Source organism: Oratosquilla oratoria, chromosome 24, assembly GCF_046742065.1.
Source record: "Oratosquilla oratoria isolate Oo_2021 chromosome 24, ASM4674206v1, whole genome shotgun sequence".
Lineage (NCBI taxonomy): Eukaryota > Metazoa > Arthropoda > Malacostraca > Stomatopoda > Squillidae > Oratosquilla > Oratosquilla oratoria.
The window spans coordinates 34,915,046-34,934,084 of NC_134800.1; the positions used below are offsets into that span (position 1 = coordinate 34,915,046).

At 35.6% G+C, this 19,039-nt stretch overlaps 1 protein-coding gene across 9 annotated transcripts in view; it reads right to left on the bottom strand.

Annotated features, from left to right (window-relative positions):
• LOC143038551 (calcium/calmodulin-dependent protein kinase type II alpha chain-like) overlaps positions 1 to 19,039 on the bottom strand; it is a 267,801-nt gene that overhangs the window by 216,463 nt on the left and 32,299 nt on the right. For 8 of the 9 annotated variants that reach the window (XM_076207890.1, XM_076207894.1, XM_076207897.1 and 5 more), the window contains exon 3: positions 7,309 to 7,359. The exons of the other annotated variant lie outside the window; for it this stretch is intronic. In XM_076207890.1, coding sequence (XP_076064005.1) covers positions 7,309 to 7,359 — 51 coding nt within the window. The remainder of the gene's footprint in view (positions 1 to 7,308; positions 7,360 to 19,039) is intronic. 9 annotated transcript variants of the gene reach the window in all.

A 19,039-nucleotide genomic window follows, 5' to 3' on the forward strand; every position in this document is an offset into this window, starting at 1 on the left:
ACACTGGTAAATATAGTAATTTGTTCCACTAACCAGTCCAGATATTTCAAGGCTTTCTGAGCATATACTTGTATTCTTCCATTTCTCATTCTTCAATGAAGAATGCTATATAAAGATTTTTCCTGTGCTACATTCAATGACAGAAAAGTAGATTTTGAAACTAATTGGCACCATACCCTATATTTCTAACTTATGCATGTAGTTATAATGTAATAGGGGCAAATTGATTCCAACATATATCATCTTACCCTCAATTATCCAGTTAGTCACTTCCCAATACTACCTATTAAAGATTACTAACAGGTACATATGCATATGTTATTAGTAAATTTATAGAATTTATCATGGTTGGTATGGTTTGCTCATCTTCTGGAGAGTATTTCTTTTTATTCACACTTTTACAGTAATCCTGTACCATCTTTGGTTTCTAGGGTTACCTAACAAAATTATTATTTATAGTTACCCTTATAAGGCATGGGAGAGCATTTAAAGTAGAAAACATTAGATAATGACTGTCAGGCATTAATATCAAAACATGACATAGTACTCATCAGTTAGGTCCTGGCAAGTTGTTTTAACTATGCATCTAAAAACCTGCAAAAATACTGTTCTTCAAAATTTGAATTCTGTAGTGAAACTGATGATTCACTAAATGATAAATCATGAAACTGGTGTTCTACAAAATACTTCCTATGAGTTTGCTCTCCATAATAATCTATCTATATATCAGCATCTCCCTGCTAAAGATTGAATACTTCTCTTTTACCCATTCTGTCCCACTTCACATGTGAAGTGCTAATGTTCAATGTTTCATTAAAGAGTTTTTCATCTAGTTTTCATTTCTATTAAGCATAAAATGTTGGGTTTCATTACTATTAACTCTCAATGCCCAGAGTTCCCCTTCAGCTGAATAAAATTGTTTAGTATTTTCCAAGATATTATATTTACAATGCAATATAAACAGAAATAGGTTGATCAGAATAGTTTTAAGCCTTTTTGCCCAGAGTTCCCCCTCAGCTGAATGAAGCTGTCTGCAACTACCTAGAATAAAATCACTAAATTGCAACATGGACATAATTGGGTTACACATTCAATGCTGTGCTTTGTCTCCTGAATTTCATCTTTTAGGTCAGAAAGAGACAAAGTCACTCAAGTTTATGTACATTATATGAAGAGATCTGTTACCCCTCTGCTTTTAGCTATGTTCCTTTCTTTGGTTTCTAGTGTTACTATTTCACAATGTCCCCTTCTAGTAGAAAAATGCATTTTCCCCTAGAGATATAGCTTAAACATTAGTAATATTCTGTCTTTCTTTGATAGATCACTTTTATGTGACATGCTTATGTATCTATCCATGTCTTTGATCTTTGGTCACTTTCCGATAATTTTGTGTGCCATGTAGGTACCTTCAAAATAGTTTGAAAAATGTGATTTACATTTGACATACCTCCTCAGCCACTTGCGTGCACAACTATCTGTCTCTTCTTTTGGTATGTGTGTGTGTGTGTGTATTTACCTAGTTGTATTTTACGGGAAGGGGAGCTATGCTCGTGGTGTCCTGTCCCCATATCTCATTTCATCTAGACTGTTTTTAAATTCGTGTATCGTTTTTGCACACACCACATTTTCAAATAACCTGTTTCAAATGTCTATTATCCTGCGGGGAAAGCTGTTCTTTTTCAGGTCTCTCCTATAATTGCCTTTCTTGATTTTCTTTCCACATCCTCTTGTATCTCTACTATCCCATTTTATTAGATTCTCTCTATCAATGATTTCCATGCCTTTCATGATTCTATAAACAGTTATCAAGTATCCTCTCTCTCTTCTTTGCTCAAATGTCTGTAGCTCAAGTTTTGCCAGCCTCTCCTCATTTTCCACTTTTTTAATATCTTCCTCTCCCAATTTATATGATCCCACTATTCTATTTTTGCTTCTTCCAAACATCATTATATTACATTTCTTAATGTTGAATTCCATCTCCCACTTCCTACTTCATTCCCATAGTTTATTGAGATCACTCTGCAGCGACTCACAATCTTCTTCAGTATTCACTTTTTTCAACAGTTTTGCATCATCCGCAAAGAAGCTCATATAACTTTCAATTCCTTTATTCATATCAATAATCTATATAGCAAACATTATTGGGGCCAAAAATGTTCCTTGTGGAACTCCATTAATCACTTCATCCCAATTAGAATGTTTGTCTCTTACCACCACTCTCATTTTTCTTTCATGCAAGAAGTCTTCCATTCAATTCAGAAGAAGTTTTTCATGCAAGAAGTCTTCCATTCATCTCTTTCCTATATTATATCTGTTAGTCTTGAACAGAAACGCATCAAGTTTGTGACACATGATCTTCCTTGTCTAAACCCAAATTGCCTTGGATTTAGTACATTCTTTTTTACCAAATGCCTTACCCATCTAATTTTGATCATTCTTTCACAAATTTTAGCTACCGTACTTGTAAGAGAGACCGGTCTGTATTTAGTAGGGTCTTCCTTGTTTCTCCCTTTATATACTGGTGCTGTATTTGCTCTTTTCCAATCTTCTGGAACTTTTCCTTCTTTCAATGAACTTTATTAAGATCTATCTTCAGCGACTCACAATCTTCTTCAGTGTTCACTTTTTTCAACAATTATGCATCATCCGCAAAGAAGCTCATGTAACTTTCAATTCCTTTATCCATATCATTAATATATATAGCAAACATTATTGGGGCCAAAATTGTTCCTTGTGGAACTCCACTAATCACTTCATCACAATTAGAATGTTTGTCTCATATCAGCACTCATTTTTCTCTCATGCAAGAAGTCTTCTGTCCACTTCAGTAGTTTGCCCTGTATTCCTCCTGCAGTTTCTAATTTCTTTAGCAATTTCTTATGTGGCACCTTATCAAAAGCTTTTTTCAGGTCTAAAAAGGCACAATTAGTCCATCTCTTTCCTGTATTATATCTATTAGACTTGAATAGAAACACATCAAGTTTGTGACACATGATCTTGTCTAAATCCAAATTACCTTGGATTTAGTACATTGTTTTTTACCAAATCCTCACCCATCTAATTTTGATAATTCACTACCGTACTTGTAAGAGAGACCAGTCTATAGTTAGTAGGGTCTTCCTTGTTTCCCCACTTATATACTGGTACTATATTCGTTCTTTTCCAATCTTCTGGAACTTTTCCTTCCTTCAATGAACTGCTTGTTAGACTATGTATTTTGTCTGTTAATTCGTTACGGCATTCTCTCAAAATTCAGTTTGCCATTTGATCTGGACCGTGCAATTGTCTAACATCAAGATTACTCAAGTGATTTATTATTTCTTTCTTTGTTACTTCTATCTCTTTCATAGGGGGGACTTTCTCCTCCCACTTGACATCTCTAAGTTGTATGTTCTCCCCCGTAAACACTGATTTAAAATGCTTGTTCATAATTTCTGCCATTTCTATTTCCTCTGTGCATTTAATTCCTCCTTGTCATAGTTTAATTTTTGTTTGTTTTTCAGTTTGTTGTTTACAAATCTATAAAATAGTTTTGGTTGATCTTTACATTTTTCTATGACATCCTTTTCATATTTTCTTTTTTCTTCTCTGTGCACTTGTACATATTAATTTCTATAACTAGTATATATTTTCAATCTTTCAGGTCTTTTGTCTTCCATTTTATCCAAGCTTTATCCCTTTTGTCTTTTAACTTGCTACTTCTTTTGTTGTACCAACATTTTACATATCCTTTTTCTTGTTTTTGTCTTGGAACATACTTTTCCACTCCTTTATAAATTTTTGTAAAAAAAGAAAGAAAAAAAAATTGATTTCTCTTCTACTGTTGTTTCCTCCTTGTGTGTCCCTTCCCAGTCTGCCTTTTTAAAAAATTCTCTTATCAATTTTTTTTTTCCATACATCCATCTTCCCTTTCTATGTAGCGAGGTAAGGTGCTACGTCAAAATTCACTCTATTCGAATTTTTCTGGTTAATTTTTTCTCATGTATTTTTCTTCATTTATTTCGTTCAACTAATATGTGGTCAGTTTTACTTATTGGTGTCTTATATTCAATCTTGACACTATTTCAGGTTCTGATGTGATTATTAGGTCCAGTCTCGATGATTTTTCCTCATTTCTATACCTAGTGTTCTCTTGTATCCATTGTGTCATTGTATGTTCTATAGTCATATCAAGTACATTTCCCCATAGGTCATCTTTACCCTTTACTGTCATTTCTTCCCAGCAGATTTCTTTACAATTAAAGTCACCTATTATAACTATTCTTCCTCCATCTTCCATGATCTTAGTGTTATCCTTGTGTCTTCTAACATATTTTTGTGTTCTCTCTCTTCCAACAAAGCCATTTTAGGAGGCACATAGTTTACCACAAACTTCCTGCTCTTCTTGTCCTTGTCCTCTATTTCAATCATAATCATGTCCATTCTATTCTTTCCATGTGTAACATTCATCACATTTACATCCTTAGTCAAGAACATAACTCCACCACCTCGTTTTTCTTCTCGGAATCTAATCCAATAATTATATGTACCATGTCCTACACTGTTGGGTGGTAATGGACCTTTCAATTTTGTCTCTACAATTCCCATTATGTCTGGTTCTTTTTCCTTCAGGTAATCACTCAGTTCATTGAAGCCTGTTATTAAGCCATCTATATTTGTGAAGAACACTTTTGATTTTCTGTTACCTCTATCTTGTTTTCTGTTTCCCTTCTGTTTTTCTCTCCTATGAACCATTTCCTCACTTTCATATCCACTACTCTCCAATAGAATTTCTCTGTGTCTGACTCCGTTTTGTTCTCATTTTTCCCCTTTGCTTTTATTCTTTTTGTTTTCTCTTCCTCTCTTTCCTCTTTATTCATCTTTCTTTTTATCCATACCTGTTTATATAGATCACTTTTTGCTAGTTTCCCTGTTTTTTTATAACACATTCTCTGCTGTCGTTTGTGACTTGAATTTAACCTTATTTGGTCTGGTCTTGTCTATACTGTATTTCCCTAGTCTATATATTTCTTCAATTTGTCTATTTCCTGTTCCCCTTATTGAAATATTTTTAATACCTTGTTTACTTTTTCCTTCTCATCCCTTACTCTTGTAGTCATATTTGGATTATGTTTTCTATTCCATATATAATTATACATCTCTTTTTATCTGCTATGCTAAGTCTCTTACTATATTCTCCTTCTCTCATCACTTTAATAACTGAGTCCTTAGTGTGTTCCTTCATCTGTTGTTTCACTACATCTCTAAATTCAATTTTGTTATCCTCCTGGACTTTTTTCCAACCACTTGCCTCTTTTGCTATGGACTCTTTATTCTCTTTATTATTCCTCTTTAATTCCTCATTCTCATCCTTTACTTCTCTTAACTGTCTTCTTAATTCTTCTATTTCTTTATTTAGGTTTTGGTTCTTCTTTGGTTCTTCAAATTTATTAACTCTTTGTGTAGTGTGAGTTGGCTAAACCTGACCTCTCATGATTTGTTCATTTTTGTTAGTTTTCCTCTAGACTTGCTAATCAGCGGAGGTGGTCATCTCCTCCCTCAATAAATCCATAGAAACAATTATCTCCGCTTTCTATTGAGCTGCTCTTATCTATATGTCTACTCTTAATTCCTTTACTTACTTGTTTGACATCAGCTGTGTAGTCTGCACATCTTTTCTTGTTGATGCCCCTTCTGGCTTCTTCATCCCCTTCCTCATTACCTTCCATTTTCTCAAATAATGCCTCCCCTTCTTTTTTTTTTTTTACCTGCCCACTACACCACAAGCTTTCCCCTTCCCTACTAATACAACACAGGTACTACGTCATCACTGAAATCCACAAAAATTGCGTATTTTCCGGAGTTCCAATCTTTGCCGTCAATCTAACGATGTGTGTGTGTGTGTGTGTGATTCACCATGGTCTTGGATCATGTGTTGGACTCGTGATCGACAGCTATTTCCCTCCCAGAAGAGAGCTCAGAGCTCATATATGACCGATCTATGGGTAATGCTGTGACCTTACATGCACAGACACACCCAACTCCTTGCCCATGAGAGTTGAGTAATGACCCGCAGTGCAGCGATACTGAAATTATTTCAGCCCTAGGCAGGATTCGAACCCGGACTGCCGCAGTGGCAGCCAGGAACTCTACCACTGTGCCATGAGTTGTGTGTGTGCATGTGTGTGTGTGTTTGTTTATGTCTTTGTTTACCTGTTTTCCTACTTTTTTTTTTTTTTTTTTTTTTACAGGATTGAGATTGACTCATGTTATCCCATCTCCCTAATTCTTTCATTTCATCCTCTTATACAGTGGGTCTGAAAGAGAATAGAATTACTCACTCTAGTTCATCTAATTCAGATCACCACCATGAGTCCTATGGTATTTGCACTCAGATTAATTCTTGATTTTACCAAAGAAATGATGAGAATCATACTGAGGTCCCTGAAATAGCATGCAGACACTACAGTCCTACCACTAAGATATTTTATGTGAATTTGCATATGCATATGTGTGTGTGTGTGTGTGTGTGTGTGTGTGTTTCACTATGGTCTTGGATCATGTGTTGGACTCATGATCGACAGCTATTACCCTCCTTTATTAGAGCTCAGAGCTCATATATGACTGATTTATGGGTAATGTTGTGACCTTACACACACACACCCCTGACTCCTTGCCCACGAGAGTTAGAGTAACTTCTCATAGTATACCAAAATTGTGTATTTATTTATTTACCTAGTTGTAAATAAATAAATACACAATTTTGGTATCACTGCACTATGAGAAGTTACTCCAATTCGTGTGTGTGTGTGTGTGTGTGTGTGTGTGTGTGTATGTGTGGGTGTGTGTGTGTGATTCACCATGACCTTGGAGCACATGTTAGATTCATGATCATCAGCTAATGCCCTCCCAGATGAGAGCTCAGAGCTCATATATGGTCCAAGATGGGGTAATGCTGTGACCTTACACACACATATAGCCCAAACTCCTTGCCCATCAGAGTTGGAGCAGCAGCTCGCAGTGCATCAAAGCTGAATTTTTTTTAGCCCTGGGTAGGACTCAAACTCAGATCATTGAATTAGTGGTAAAAAACTGTACCACTGCACTGTTGAGCCAGTGTATTTGTAAATGTGTGTACGTGTGTGAATGCACATGTTTCAGTATATGTATTCGCAAAATATATTATGTTTATACATTTCTAAACAGATGCCTATCTCATTAAAAGATGTCTGATGAACTGATGTCCAAGATATGGAGAAATTTATAATTTTAATGTGAGGCAAAGATTCGAATGATTGGAGACAGACGTCTGTTGGTATGAACGCCTACCTTCAGGGTCGCGGGCGATCACAGTTGTGCTCCTATCGACCTTGGACTTGTCTGTGGTGGCGAGCAAGGGATTCCACCAGGAGGAGTAGGACAGCGCAAGCAAGTGCGCCAAATAGTAGGCAACGTCAAAAAGAGAAAAAAAGAGACCACCATTGACTACCTGGTCAGTGTTAGAGTACACGGTTAGGTTAGTTCATCAGATCACTAGGAATCGTGGGCCCCTCTTCATAATCATCAGCTGAGCACCATGGGTGAGCCTTTGACAGCAGCAGCAGTTGCAGCAGTAGCAGTAATGCTAGCAGTCTTGGTAGAACTAGCACAAGAACCAGCATTCACCATAGCATTCACAGATATTTGTAAAAGTACCATAGATTTGATCAAATATATTAAAAAGAAAACATGAAACAAGGAAAGTTAGAACTGCTAAAAGAAATAAAATGGAAAAAGTGTGAAGTAAATAACATGAACAGAAAAGACTGAGTTAATGTGCAAGCTTATTACATCTAAGTTTTACAGTAAGAAGTACCATCTTGAGAGAGGCTGATGGCATAACATGATGAAGATCACTTCTGACAAGCATTTAGTTCCCAAGGCAAAGCAGCAATGGAGGCAACATACTTCTTCCTTCCTTATCTGAAGAAATATCTCTTTGTATTAAAATAACATTTCCATGTTCAGAGACAAACAACTTACATAGAGCATATCACTGGCACCACAGAAAGACTGTCTTTCTGGTGAAACAAGACTTAGTATTCATTGCTCTTGCACAATGGATACATTGACAGTCAAACTCTTGACTTAAACTAATGTTAGAAAAAAAAAGACCACATTCATATCTCAGTGTCTTGTTGCCAAAGGAGTGCAGAAAAAGTAATAAGCTTATGAAATAAATGCACCACTGTAGTTTAGTGTTCAGTTACCTAACCAAGCTTATTTCAACTTCAATCATTGCTGCTTGGGCTTCAGAAATTGATGTTTTCCACCAGAGCAAGGTGTGGTCTTCAGGTCTCTTTCCTGCCTGGGAAGTATTGACAAGTGTGTTTCACAGAGATGACTTCTTGTCTTCATAGTCCTTGAATCTTGAGTAGTTACACTTGAATCTTGAGTAGTTACACTAGGCAGCTGTCCCAAATGATGATGATGAAGTGGATATGATGTGACAGGATTGTGGGGTGCACTAGTGCTGGATATTGTCATGGGACTAGATAAAGAGACAAAAGGCTAAAGCACAAAGTAATAAGGAACCAACTGACTCAGAGCTATGGAGTTCAAAATAAGAGCCATAAAGGAGCTCAGCAGAAAACAGACAAAAAACAGAAGCAGCAGAACCAGAAAGAACATCAGTCTAATGAAAAGAAACACATACAAATTTAAGGGAAATATATACTGCAGCTGAACTTCACACAAAAAGGATGCTTGATGCAGTGGCTTCTGTGACCATGCCATGTAAGGTCTGCTTGAGGGAGTCACCCTTCTTCCAACAGGTTATTGGGAAACTGATGACAACCTCATTTCAATACTCAATTGCCAAATGAAAAGCTAAACAAACCTTCATGGGCTTTGAGTATTGCTAGCTGTGAAAATGGTCATTGTGTTCATGGTGATGGTGGGGGAATATATGTAGAGTGAAATAATAAACGTATAAGTTGTGCTGCCAAACATGAAGCCAACCCATGGTAATGGGCTTTTGATACTTTGAAAAGTAGCATAATTAGAGCAGAAGATTTGAAGAAGTCAATAAAAAACTGTTGTGCTTATTGGTGTGTACATATGTTCAGCTCTACCAGAGTGGTGGATGATGGAGTGCGAGGCCGAGGAGATATTGACTGCAGAAGTAGTAGGAAAAGAGTTGCAGACTACTGGATGTTTTTGCTGTGGGCTTGAAGATCCTGATTGAAGTTGCATCAAGGGAAGACTGGCCAGGCGTGGGAGAGGAACAGCTTTCCTTACAGCAGATGCAACAGATGCAGCAGGGATTCCTGTTCCTCCTGGAGACGTAGTTGAAGACGAAGAAGTGATGGCACTATGGATGGGGCTCCCCTTGCACCCTTCTGCAACATGGTCAGCTTAGCCAAAAGCCCACCCTTAAATCCTTAGCCTAGACTTAGCAACGATGCTAATTCATATCCATGACCATAGGTGTAGGCAACCGGGTGAATGTTACTGATATATATATGTGTGCTTCCTCACTCATTTTCTTTGTATGAATAACAGAAGACACATGAAGAAAGCTGAAATCTATACGACTGTTTTTAAAAATATGCATTGCTCCCCCTGACACACACAAATATATTTTTTCAGTAACAGGTTTTCCCTTGCAGAGGATACCCTTATACTATCTTTCACAGTTATGAGGATAGTAGTTATAAAACTCCCATAACAGACAGATACTAAAACCAATATTCTTACCCTTTTGCTGGTCTCAGTTTGATACCCCAATCCAAAATTGATTACTACTATGGGTCCTAGGAAAATATAAAGTTGGACTACATCTTTGCAGAACTTTTCCTCTGAATGGGATTCAAATTCATGAATGCAGACTGCTATTTATGTTTTCTATAAACCAAATGATCAAGCATACAACTCTTTCAATCTATGTTTATATATCAGTCAATCAATCTGTTTCTGTGGATCTCTCTTACAGGAGACTCACACCTCCCAGGTAATTGGCATCGGCTAACAGAATGGCCCACAATTAACTCAAAAAAGGGATTTTGTGATGTTGTCTGGACAGAACAAGAATTGGACTGTGTTGGATGAAGTGGTCAGTGTCTTCTGTGTGGTAACTGCATCTGGAACAGTTGGAGTCTGTGGCTAGGCCTATTTTATGTTGGTATTATTTCAATGTGAGATGGTGGACTGAATGCAGTGTTATCTTTCCTTGTCTTACAAAGAATATTTCAACTGGGCTATTTTAGAGACTACTGTAATATCAAATTTAGGGGTCTTTCTGGAAGTACATGTTCTATGGTTGAGTGTGTATACATTTGCATATGAACATGTGAGAAACTGGAAGCAGGATATTGCAGATGTTTGAGAAGTATCATGTATTACCTAGTTGTATTTACCTAACTGTATTTTACGGGATGAGAGTTATGCTCATAGTGACCCGTTTTCGTATCTCTCCACATCCAGTTTATTCTTAAAATCGTGTATAGTTCTGGGATTCACTGTTTCTCCGTTCAGTTTGTTCCAGACATCAATCACTCTGTGTGGGAAGCTATTTTTTTCAGGTCTCTTCTGTAACTGTCTTTACTTTCTTTTCGTGTCCTCTTGTTTCTCTTCTGTCCCACTTTAATAACTTGTTTCTATCAAGAATTTCCATCCCTTTCATAATTCTGAAAATGGTCAACAAATTGCCTCTTTCTCTTCTCTGTTCCAATGTTGACAGATGTAATTTCTCCAATCTTTGTTCGTATGTCAGATTTGACAGTGTAGGTGCCATTTTTGTCACTGCTCTTTGGATTCTTTCTAATTTTCTTATGTTCTTCTTTATGCTAGGTGTGTATCTTTCTTTAGTTTCTTTTCGTGTCCTCTTATTTCTCTTCTGTCCCACTTTAATAAGTCGTCTTTATCAAGAATTTCCATCCCTTTCATAATTCTGAAAATGGTCAACAAATCGCCTCTTTCTCTTTTCTGTTCCAGTGTTGACAGATGTAATTTCTCCAATCTTTGTCCTTATATCAGATTTGACAGTGTAGGTGCCATTTTTGTCACTACTCTTTGGATTCTTTCTAATTTTCTTATGTTCTTCTTTGTGCTAGGGATGTGTGTGTGTATTTACCTAGTTGTATTTTACAGGACGAGAGGCATGTTCGTAGTGACCCGTTTTTGTATCTCTCCGCATCCAGTTTGTTCTTAAAATCTTGTATAGTTTTGGCACTCACTGTTTCCCCATTTAGTTTGTTCCAGACATTAATCACTCTGTGTGGGAAGCTATTCTTTTTCAAATCTCTTCTGTAACTGTCCTTCTTTAGCTTCTTCTCATGTCCTCTTGTTTCTCTTCTGTCCCATTTTAATAAGTCATCTCTATCAAGAACTTCCATCCCTTTCATAATTCTGTAAATAGTTAGCAAATCATCACTTTCTCTTCTTTGTTCCAGTGTTGATAGATGTAATTTATCCAATTTTTGTTCGTATATCAAATTTGATAGTGTAGGTGCCATTTTTGTCGCTGTTCTTTGAATTCTTTCTAATTTCCTTATGTTTTTTTTTTTTTTTGGTACTAGGTGCCCATAGTGTCGCAGCATACTCTAGTTTAGGTCTTATCAGTGTAATTACTATTTTCTTTACCATTTCTTCATCCATGTAGTCAAAGGCCACTTTGATTGATCTTAATAAGTTAAATGTCTCTCCAACTAGTTTATTGACATGTTTATCAGGTGTCAAGTCACTTGAGATAATTACTCCTAGGTCCCTTTCTGAATTGACTTTTTTTACTTTCTTGGTACCAAATTTATATTGACCTGATGTTCTATTTTTGCTTTTTCCAAATTCCATTATATGCATTTCTTAATATTAAAGTTCACTTCACACTTCTGACTCCCTTCCCATATTTTGTTTAGGTGTTCTTGTAGCGATCTGCAGTCTTCTTCTGTGCTTACTCTCTTAAGTAATTTGGCATCATCAGCAAAAAGGTTCACTCCTTTATCTATATCATTTATATATATGGCAAACATTAAAGGAGCCAATACAGAGCCCTGTGGGACACCACTTATCATATCTTCCCAGTTTGAGTTTTTGTCTCTAAGTTCTACTCTTATTTTTCTCCCACTTAAGAAATTCTTCATCCATTCCAGTAGCTTACCTTGTATTCCTCCTATTATTTCAATTTTTCTTATTAACTCTTTATGTGGTATTTATCAAAAGCCTACAAGTTCAAGAAGGCACAATCTGCCCAGCCATCTCTTTCTTGTATTATTTCTATTAATCTTGAGTAAAAACATTAAGTTTGTGGCACAAAATCTTTCACTTCTAAAGCCAAATTGTTTAGGGTTTTGTATTTTATTCTCTTCCAAGTGATTGATCCATTTGTTCCTGATAACCTTTTCGCATATTTTTGCTACTGTGCTTGTAAGGGAAACCGGTCTGAAGTTTGTATGATTTTCTTTGTTTCCTCCTTTATATATTGCTACAATGTTTGGATTTTTCCAATCTTGCAGTACCTTTCCTTCTTTGAGTGAGAAATCTATTATCTCATATAATTTGTCCATTAGTTCATCTATACACTCTTTCAGTATCCAATTTGCAATTCCATCCGGTCATGTGATTTCCCAACATCTAGGTTTTTTTTTATTTCGTCTCATTTCTTTCAGTGTTACCTTTATTTCTTTCATTTTAGGAGATCTTTCTCATTGTCCATCTTCCCAAATTTGTGAACTCTCAATTGTAAAAACAGACCTGAAATATCTGATCATAACTTCAGCCATTTCTATTTCATCTATATATTCTTTATCTACATGCATTTTTACAATTTTGTGTTTGTCTTTTAATTTATCATTTACATACCTGTAAAAGAGTTTAGGTTGATCCTTGCATTTGTCTATGATATCTTTTTCATAATTTCTTTTTTCTTTCCTGCATATATTCACATATTTGTTCCTAAGTTTTATATATGTTTGCCCTTTGAATGTTTTTTGGTCTTTTTTCCATCTTTTCCAGGCTTTGTCTCTTTTGTCTTTAGCTTCACTGCACCTTTTGTTATACCAACACTTTATATAAATCTCTTTTTGCTTCTCCTTTGGTACATATTTATCAATTCCTTTCTTGTACTTTTCTTTAAATATGTTCCATTCATCTTCCATCTTTGTTTCCTCTTTGGAAAATTTATCCCAGTTTGTGTTTTGTGTGTGTGTATTTACCTAGTAGTATTTTACAGGAAGGGGAGCTACACTTGTGGTGTCCCGCCTTTGTATCTTGCAGTGTCTAGTTTGCTTTTAAATTCATGAATGTTTTTTGCACACACTATTTTTTTGTCCAGTTTGTTCCAAATGTCCACCACTCTATGTGAAAAACTGTTCTTCAGATCTCTTCTATAACTATGTTTTTTGAGTTTTTTCCATGTCCTCTTGTGTTTCTTTTGTGTGAATTTACCTAGTTGTATTTTACGGGAAGGGGAGCTATGCTCGTGGTGTCCTGTCTTCATATCTCATATTATCTAGTCTGTTTTTAAATCTGTGTATCGTTGACTGTTTTTAAATTTGTATATCGTTTTTGCACACACCACATTTTCATCTAACTTGTTCCAAACATCTATTGCCCTGTGAGGAAAGCTGTTCTTTTTCAGATCTCTTCTATAATTGTCTTTCTTGATTTTCTTTTCGTGTCCTCTTGTATCTCTATTATCCCATTTTATTAGATCTTCTATATCAATAATTTCTATGCCTTTCATGATTCTATAAATAGTTATCAAGTCTTCTCTCTCTCTTCTTTGCTCTAATGTCTGTAGCTCAAGTTTTGCCAGTCTCTCCTCATATGATAGTTTTGAGAGCGTTGGTGCCGATTTTGTAATTACTCTTTGTATTCTTTCAAGTTTTGTTCTACATTTTTTTGTACTTGATGACCACAACGTTGCTGCATACTCTAATCTTGGTCTTATCAAAGTGACTAGTATTTTCTTCACCATTTCTTCATCCAAGTATGTAAATGCCACTTTGATTGTTCTTATTAAACTATAGGTTTATCTGATTTTTTTTTTTTTTTTTTCTGTTTCTCAGGGGACATATTATTCATAATAATGACTCCCAGGTCCTTCTCATTTTCTACTTTTTTTAATTTCTTCCTCTCCCAATTTATATGATTCCACTATTCTTTTTTTGCTTCTTCCAAATACCATTATACTACACTTCTTAATATTGAATGCCATCTCCCACTTCCTACTCCATTCCTATACTTTATTGAGATCACTCTGCAGTGACAATCTTCTATAGTGTTCATTTTTTTTCAACAATTTTTCATCATCTGCAAAGGAGCTCATGTAACTTTTAATTCCTTTATCCATGTCATTAATATATATAGCAAACATTATTGGGGCCAAAACTGTTCCTTGTGCAACTCCACTAATCACTTCATCCCAATTAAAATGTTTGTCTCGTATCACCACTCTCATTTTCTTTTCATGCAAGAAGTCTTCCATCCACTTTAGCAGTTTCCCTGTATTCCTCCTGCAGTTTCTAATTTCTTTAGCAACTTCTTATGTGGCACCTTATCAAAAGCTTTTTTCAGGTCTAAAAAGGCACAATCGGCCCATCCATCTCTTTCTTGTATTACATCTATTAGCCTTGAATAGAAACACATTAAGTTTGTGATGCATGATCGTCCTTGTCTAAATCCAAATTGCCTTGGATTTTGTATATTGTTTTTTTCCAAATGCCTTACCATCTAATTTTGATCATTCTTTCACAAATTTTAGCTATCGTACTTGTAAGAGAGACCAGTCTATAGTTAGTAGGGTCTTCCTTATCCCCTTTATATATTGGTACTATATCTGCTCCTTTCCATTCTTCTGGAACTTTTCCTTCCTTCAATGAACTGCTTATTAGACTATGTATTTTGTCTGTTAGTTCGTTCTGCATTCTCTCAAAATCCAGTTTGCCATTTCATCAGAAGATAGGGAAAGATGCAAATATTTTACCAATATATAAAGGGGGAAACAAGGAAGACCCTACTAAATACAGACTGGTCTCTCTTACAAGTACAGTAGCTAAAATTTGTGAAAGAATGATCAAAATTAGAGGGGTAAGGCATCAGGGGGGAAAAATGTACTAAATCCAAGGCAATTTGGATTTAGACAAGGAAGATCATGTGTCACAAACTTGATGTGTTTCTATTCAAGACTAACAGATATAATACAGGAAAGAGATGGATGGGCAAACTACTGAATTGGATGGAAGACTTCTTGCATGAAAGAAAAATGAGAGTGGTGGTAAGAGACAAATATTCTAATCAGGATGAAGTGATTAGTGGAGTTCTACAAGGAACAGTTCTGGCCTCAATAATGTTTGCTATACATATTAATGATTTGGATGAAGGAATTGAAAGTTATATGAGCTTCTTTGCAGACAATGCAAAACTGTTGAAAAAAGTGAACACTGAAGAAGATTGTGAATTGCTGCAGAGTGACCTCAATAAAGTATGGGGATGGAGTAGGAAGTGGGAGATGGAATTCAATATTAAGAAGTGTAGTAAAGTGGAATTTGGAAGAAGCAAATAAAAAAAAGAATAGTGGGATCATATAAATTGGGAGAGGAACAAATTAAAAAAGTGGAAAATGAGAAGAAACCTGCGAGTCATTATTATGAACAATATGTTCCCTGAGAAACATGTAAACAAAATTTTTGGAGAAACCTATAATTTAATAAGATCAATCAAAGTGGCACTTACATACCTAGACAAAGAAATGGTGAAGAAAATACTAATCACTTTGATAAGACCAAAATTGGAGTATGCAGTGACGATGTGGTCACCAAGTACAAAAAAAATGTATAACAAAACTTGAAAGAATACAATGAGGAATTATGAAATTGGCACCAATGCTCTAAAAACTATCATATGAGGAGAGGCTGGAAAAACTTGAGTGAGAGACATTGGAGCAAAGAGAGAGAGGAGACTTGATAACTATAGAATCATGAAAGGCATGGAAATTATTAATAGAGAGGATCTAATAAAATGGGATGGTAGATACAAGAGGACACGGAAAGAAAATAAAAAGACAATTAGATGAGAATGTGATGTGTGCAAAAATGATACACGAATCTAAAAACAGTCTAGATAAAACAAGATATGGAGACTGGACACCACGAGATTAGCTCCCCTTCCCGTAAAATACAACTAGGTATACTTGGTAAATACACACACATGACTCAGTAGCACAGTTGGTAGAGTCCCTGACTGTCACAATGGCGGTGCAGGTTCGAATCCTGCCCAGGGCTAAAATAATTTCACTATCGCTACACTTCGAGTCATTACTCCAACTCTCGTGGGCAGGGAGTTGGGTGTGTGTGTGCATGAAAGGTCACAGTATTACCCATAGGTTGGTCATACGAGCTCTAAGCTCTCTTCCAGGAGGGAAATAGCTGTCGATCATGAGTCCATCACGTGATCCAAAGATCAAGAAAAGACCAAGATGAATACACACATGATCATTGGATTGACGGCAAAGATTGGAACTCCAGAAAAGAAATGCAATTTTCGTGGATTTCAATGTATTAGTAGGGAAGGGGAAAGCTCATGGTGTAGTGGGAGGTGAAAAAAAAGGAGAAGGGGAGGGATTATTGAGGACATGTGAAAGGGGACGAACAGGCGTCAGAAGGGACTTAAACAAGAGATGTGCAGACTACACAACTGAAGTCGAAGAAGTCAGTAAAGACATTAAAATTAGAAATATAGATAAGAGCAGTGCAACAGAAAGTGGAGATAATTATTTCTATGAATTTGAGGGAGGATATTACAACCTCCCCCGATTAGCAAGTCTAGAGGAAAAACTAAAAAAAATTAACGAATCCTGGGAGGTTAGGTTTAACCAACTCACTAACTGCACAAAGAGTTGATAAATTGGAAGGACTAAAGGAAAACCAAAACCCAAATAAGGAAATAGAAGAATTGAAAAGACATTTAAGAGAAGTAAAGGATGAGAATAAGGAATTAAAGTGGAATAATAAAGAGAATAAAGGAGGATGATAAAATAGAATTTAGAGATATAGTGTAACAACACATGAAGGAACACACTAAGGACACAGTTATTAAAGTGATGAGAGAGAAGGAGAATATAGTAAGAAACTTTGCAGATAAAAAGAAATGTATAATTATATTAGGAATGGAAGAGAAGCATAATCTAAATAGGACTACAAGATTAAGAGATGAGAAAGAAAAAGTAAACAAGGTATTAAAAGTATTTCAAGGTGAACAGGAAATAGGAAAAGAAATTGAAGAAATATATAGACTAGGGGAATACAGTATAGACAAGACCAGACCAATTAAGGTTAAATTCAGGTCACAAACGACAACAGAGAGTGTCTTATCAAAAACAGGGAAACTAGCAAAAAGTCATCAGTACAAACAGGTATGGATGAAAAGAGAGATGAATAAAGAGAAAAGAGAGGAAGAGGAAAAAAAAATCAAAGCTAAGAAAAAAAAAAAAAAACGAGAACAGAACAGAGTCAAAGAGAAATTCTATTGGAGGGTAGTGGATATGAAACTGAAGAAATGGTTCATAGGAGAGAAAAACAGAAGGGAAACAGAAAACAAGATAGAGGTAACAGAAAATTAAAAGTGTCCTTCACAAATATAGATGGCTTAATAACAGGATTGAATGAACTGAATGATTAGCTGATGGAAAAGGAACCTGACATAATGGGAATTGTTGAGATAAAATTGAAAGGTCCATTACCACCCAACAGTGTAGGACATGGTGTATATAATTATTGGATTAGAAACTGAGAAGTAAAACAAAGTGGTGGAGTTATGTTCCCGACTAAGAAGGATATGAATGTGAGGAATGTTACATATGGAAAGAATAGAGTGGAGATGATTATGATGGAAATAGAGGACAGGGACAAGAAGAGCAGGAAGTTTGTGGTAAATTATATGCCTCCTAAAATGGCTTAGTGGGAAGACACAAGGATAACACTAAATATGATTATGGAAGATGGAGGAAGAATAGTTATAATGGGGAACATTAATACTTTAATTGTAAAGAAATCTGCTGGGAAGAGATAACAGTGAAGGGTGGAGATGACCTATGGGGAAATGTACTACTTGATATGATTATTGAACATATAATGACACAATGGGTACAAGAGAATACCAAGTATAGAAATGAGGAAGAGCCATCAAGACTAGACCTAATAATCACATCAAAACCTGAAATAGTGGACAAGATTGAATATAAGACACCAATAAGTAAAACTGACCACATACTAGTTGAACTGGAACTAAATGAAGAAAAATACATGGGAAAAAAAGAATATAGAAAGGGAAGAATGATGTATGGAAAAATACATTTTGATAAAATGAGATTTTTTTTCTTAAAAAAATCAGACTGGGAAAGGATATACAAAGAGGAAACAACAATAGAAGAGAACTGGAATATTTTGACAAAAATTTATAAGGAGAGGAAAAGTATGTTCCAAGACAAAAACAAGAAAAAGGATATGTAGAATGTTGGTACAACAAAAGATGTAGGGAGTTAAAAGATAAAAGGGATAAAGCTTGGATAATATGGAGGAAAGACAAAAGACCCGAAAGATGGAAAATATATACTGGTTACTGAAATGATGTACGAGTGGGCAGAGAAGAAAAAAGAAAATACGAAAAGATGTCATAGAAAAATGATCAACCAAAACTATCTTATAGATTTGTAAACAATAAACTGAAAAACAAACAAGAATCAGTGAAACTATGACAGGGAGGAATAGAATACAGAGGAAATAGAAATGGCAGAAATTATGAACAACCTTTTTAAATCAGTGTTTATGAGAGGGAACATACATCCTAGAGATGTTGAGTGGGAGGGGAAAGCCCTCCCTATAAAAGAGATAGAACAAGGAATGAAATAATAAATCACTTGAGTAATCTCAATGTTAGAAAATCACATGGTCCAGTTGAAATGGCAAACTGGATTTTGAGAGAATGCAGGAACAAACTAACAAACAAAATACTCAGTGTAATAAGCAGTTCATTGAAGGAAGGTAAAGTTCCAGAGGATTGGAAAAGAGGAAATATAGCACCAATA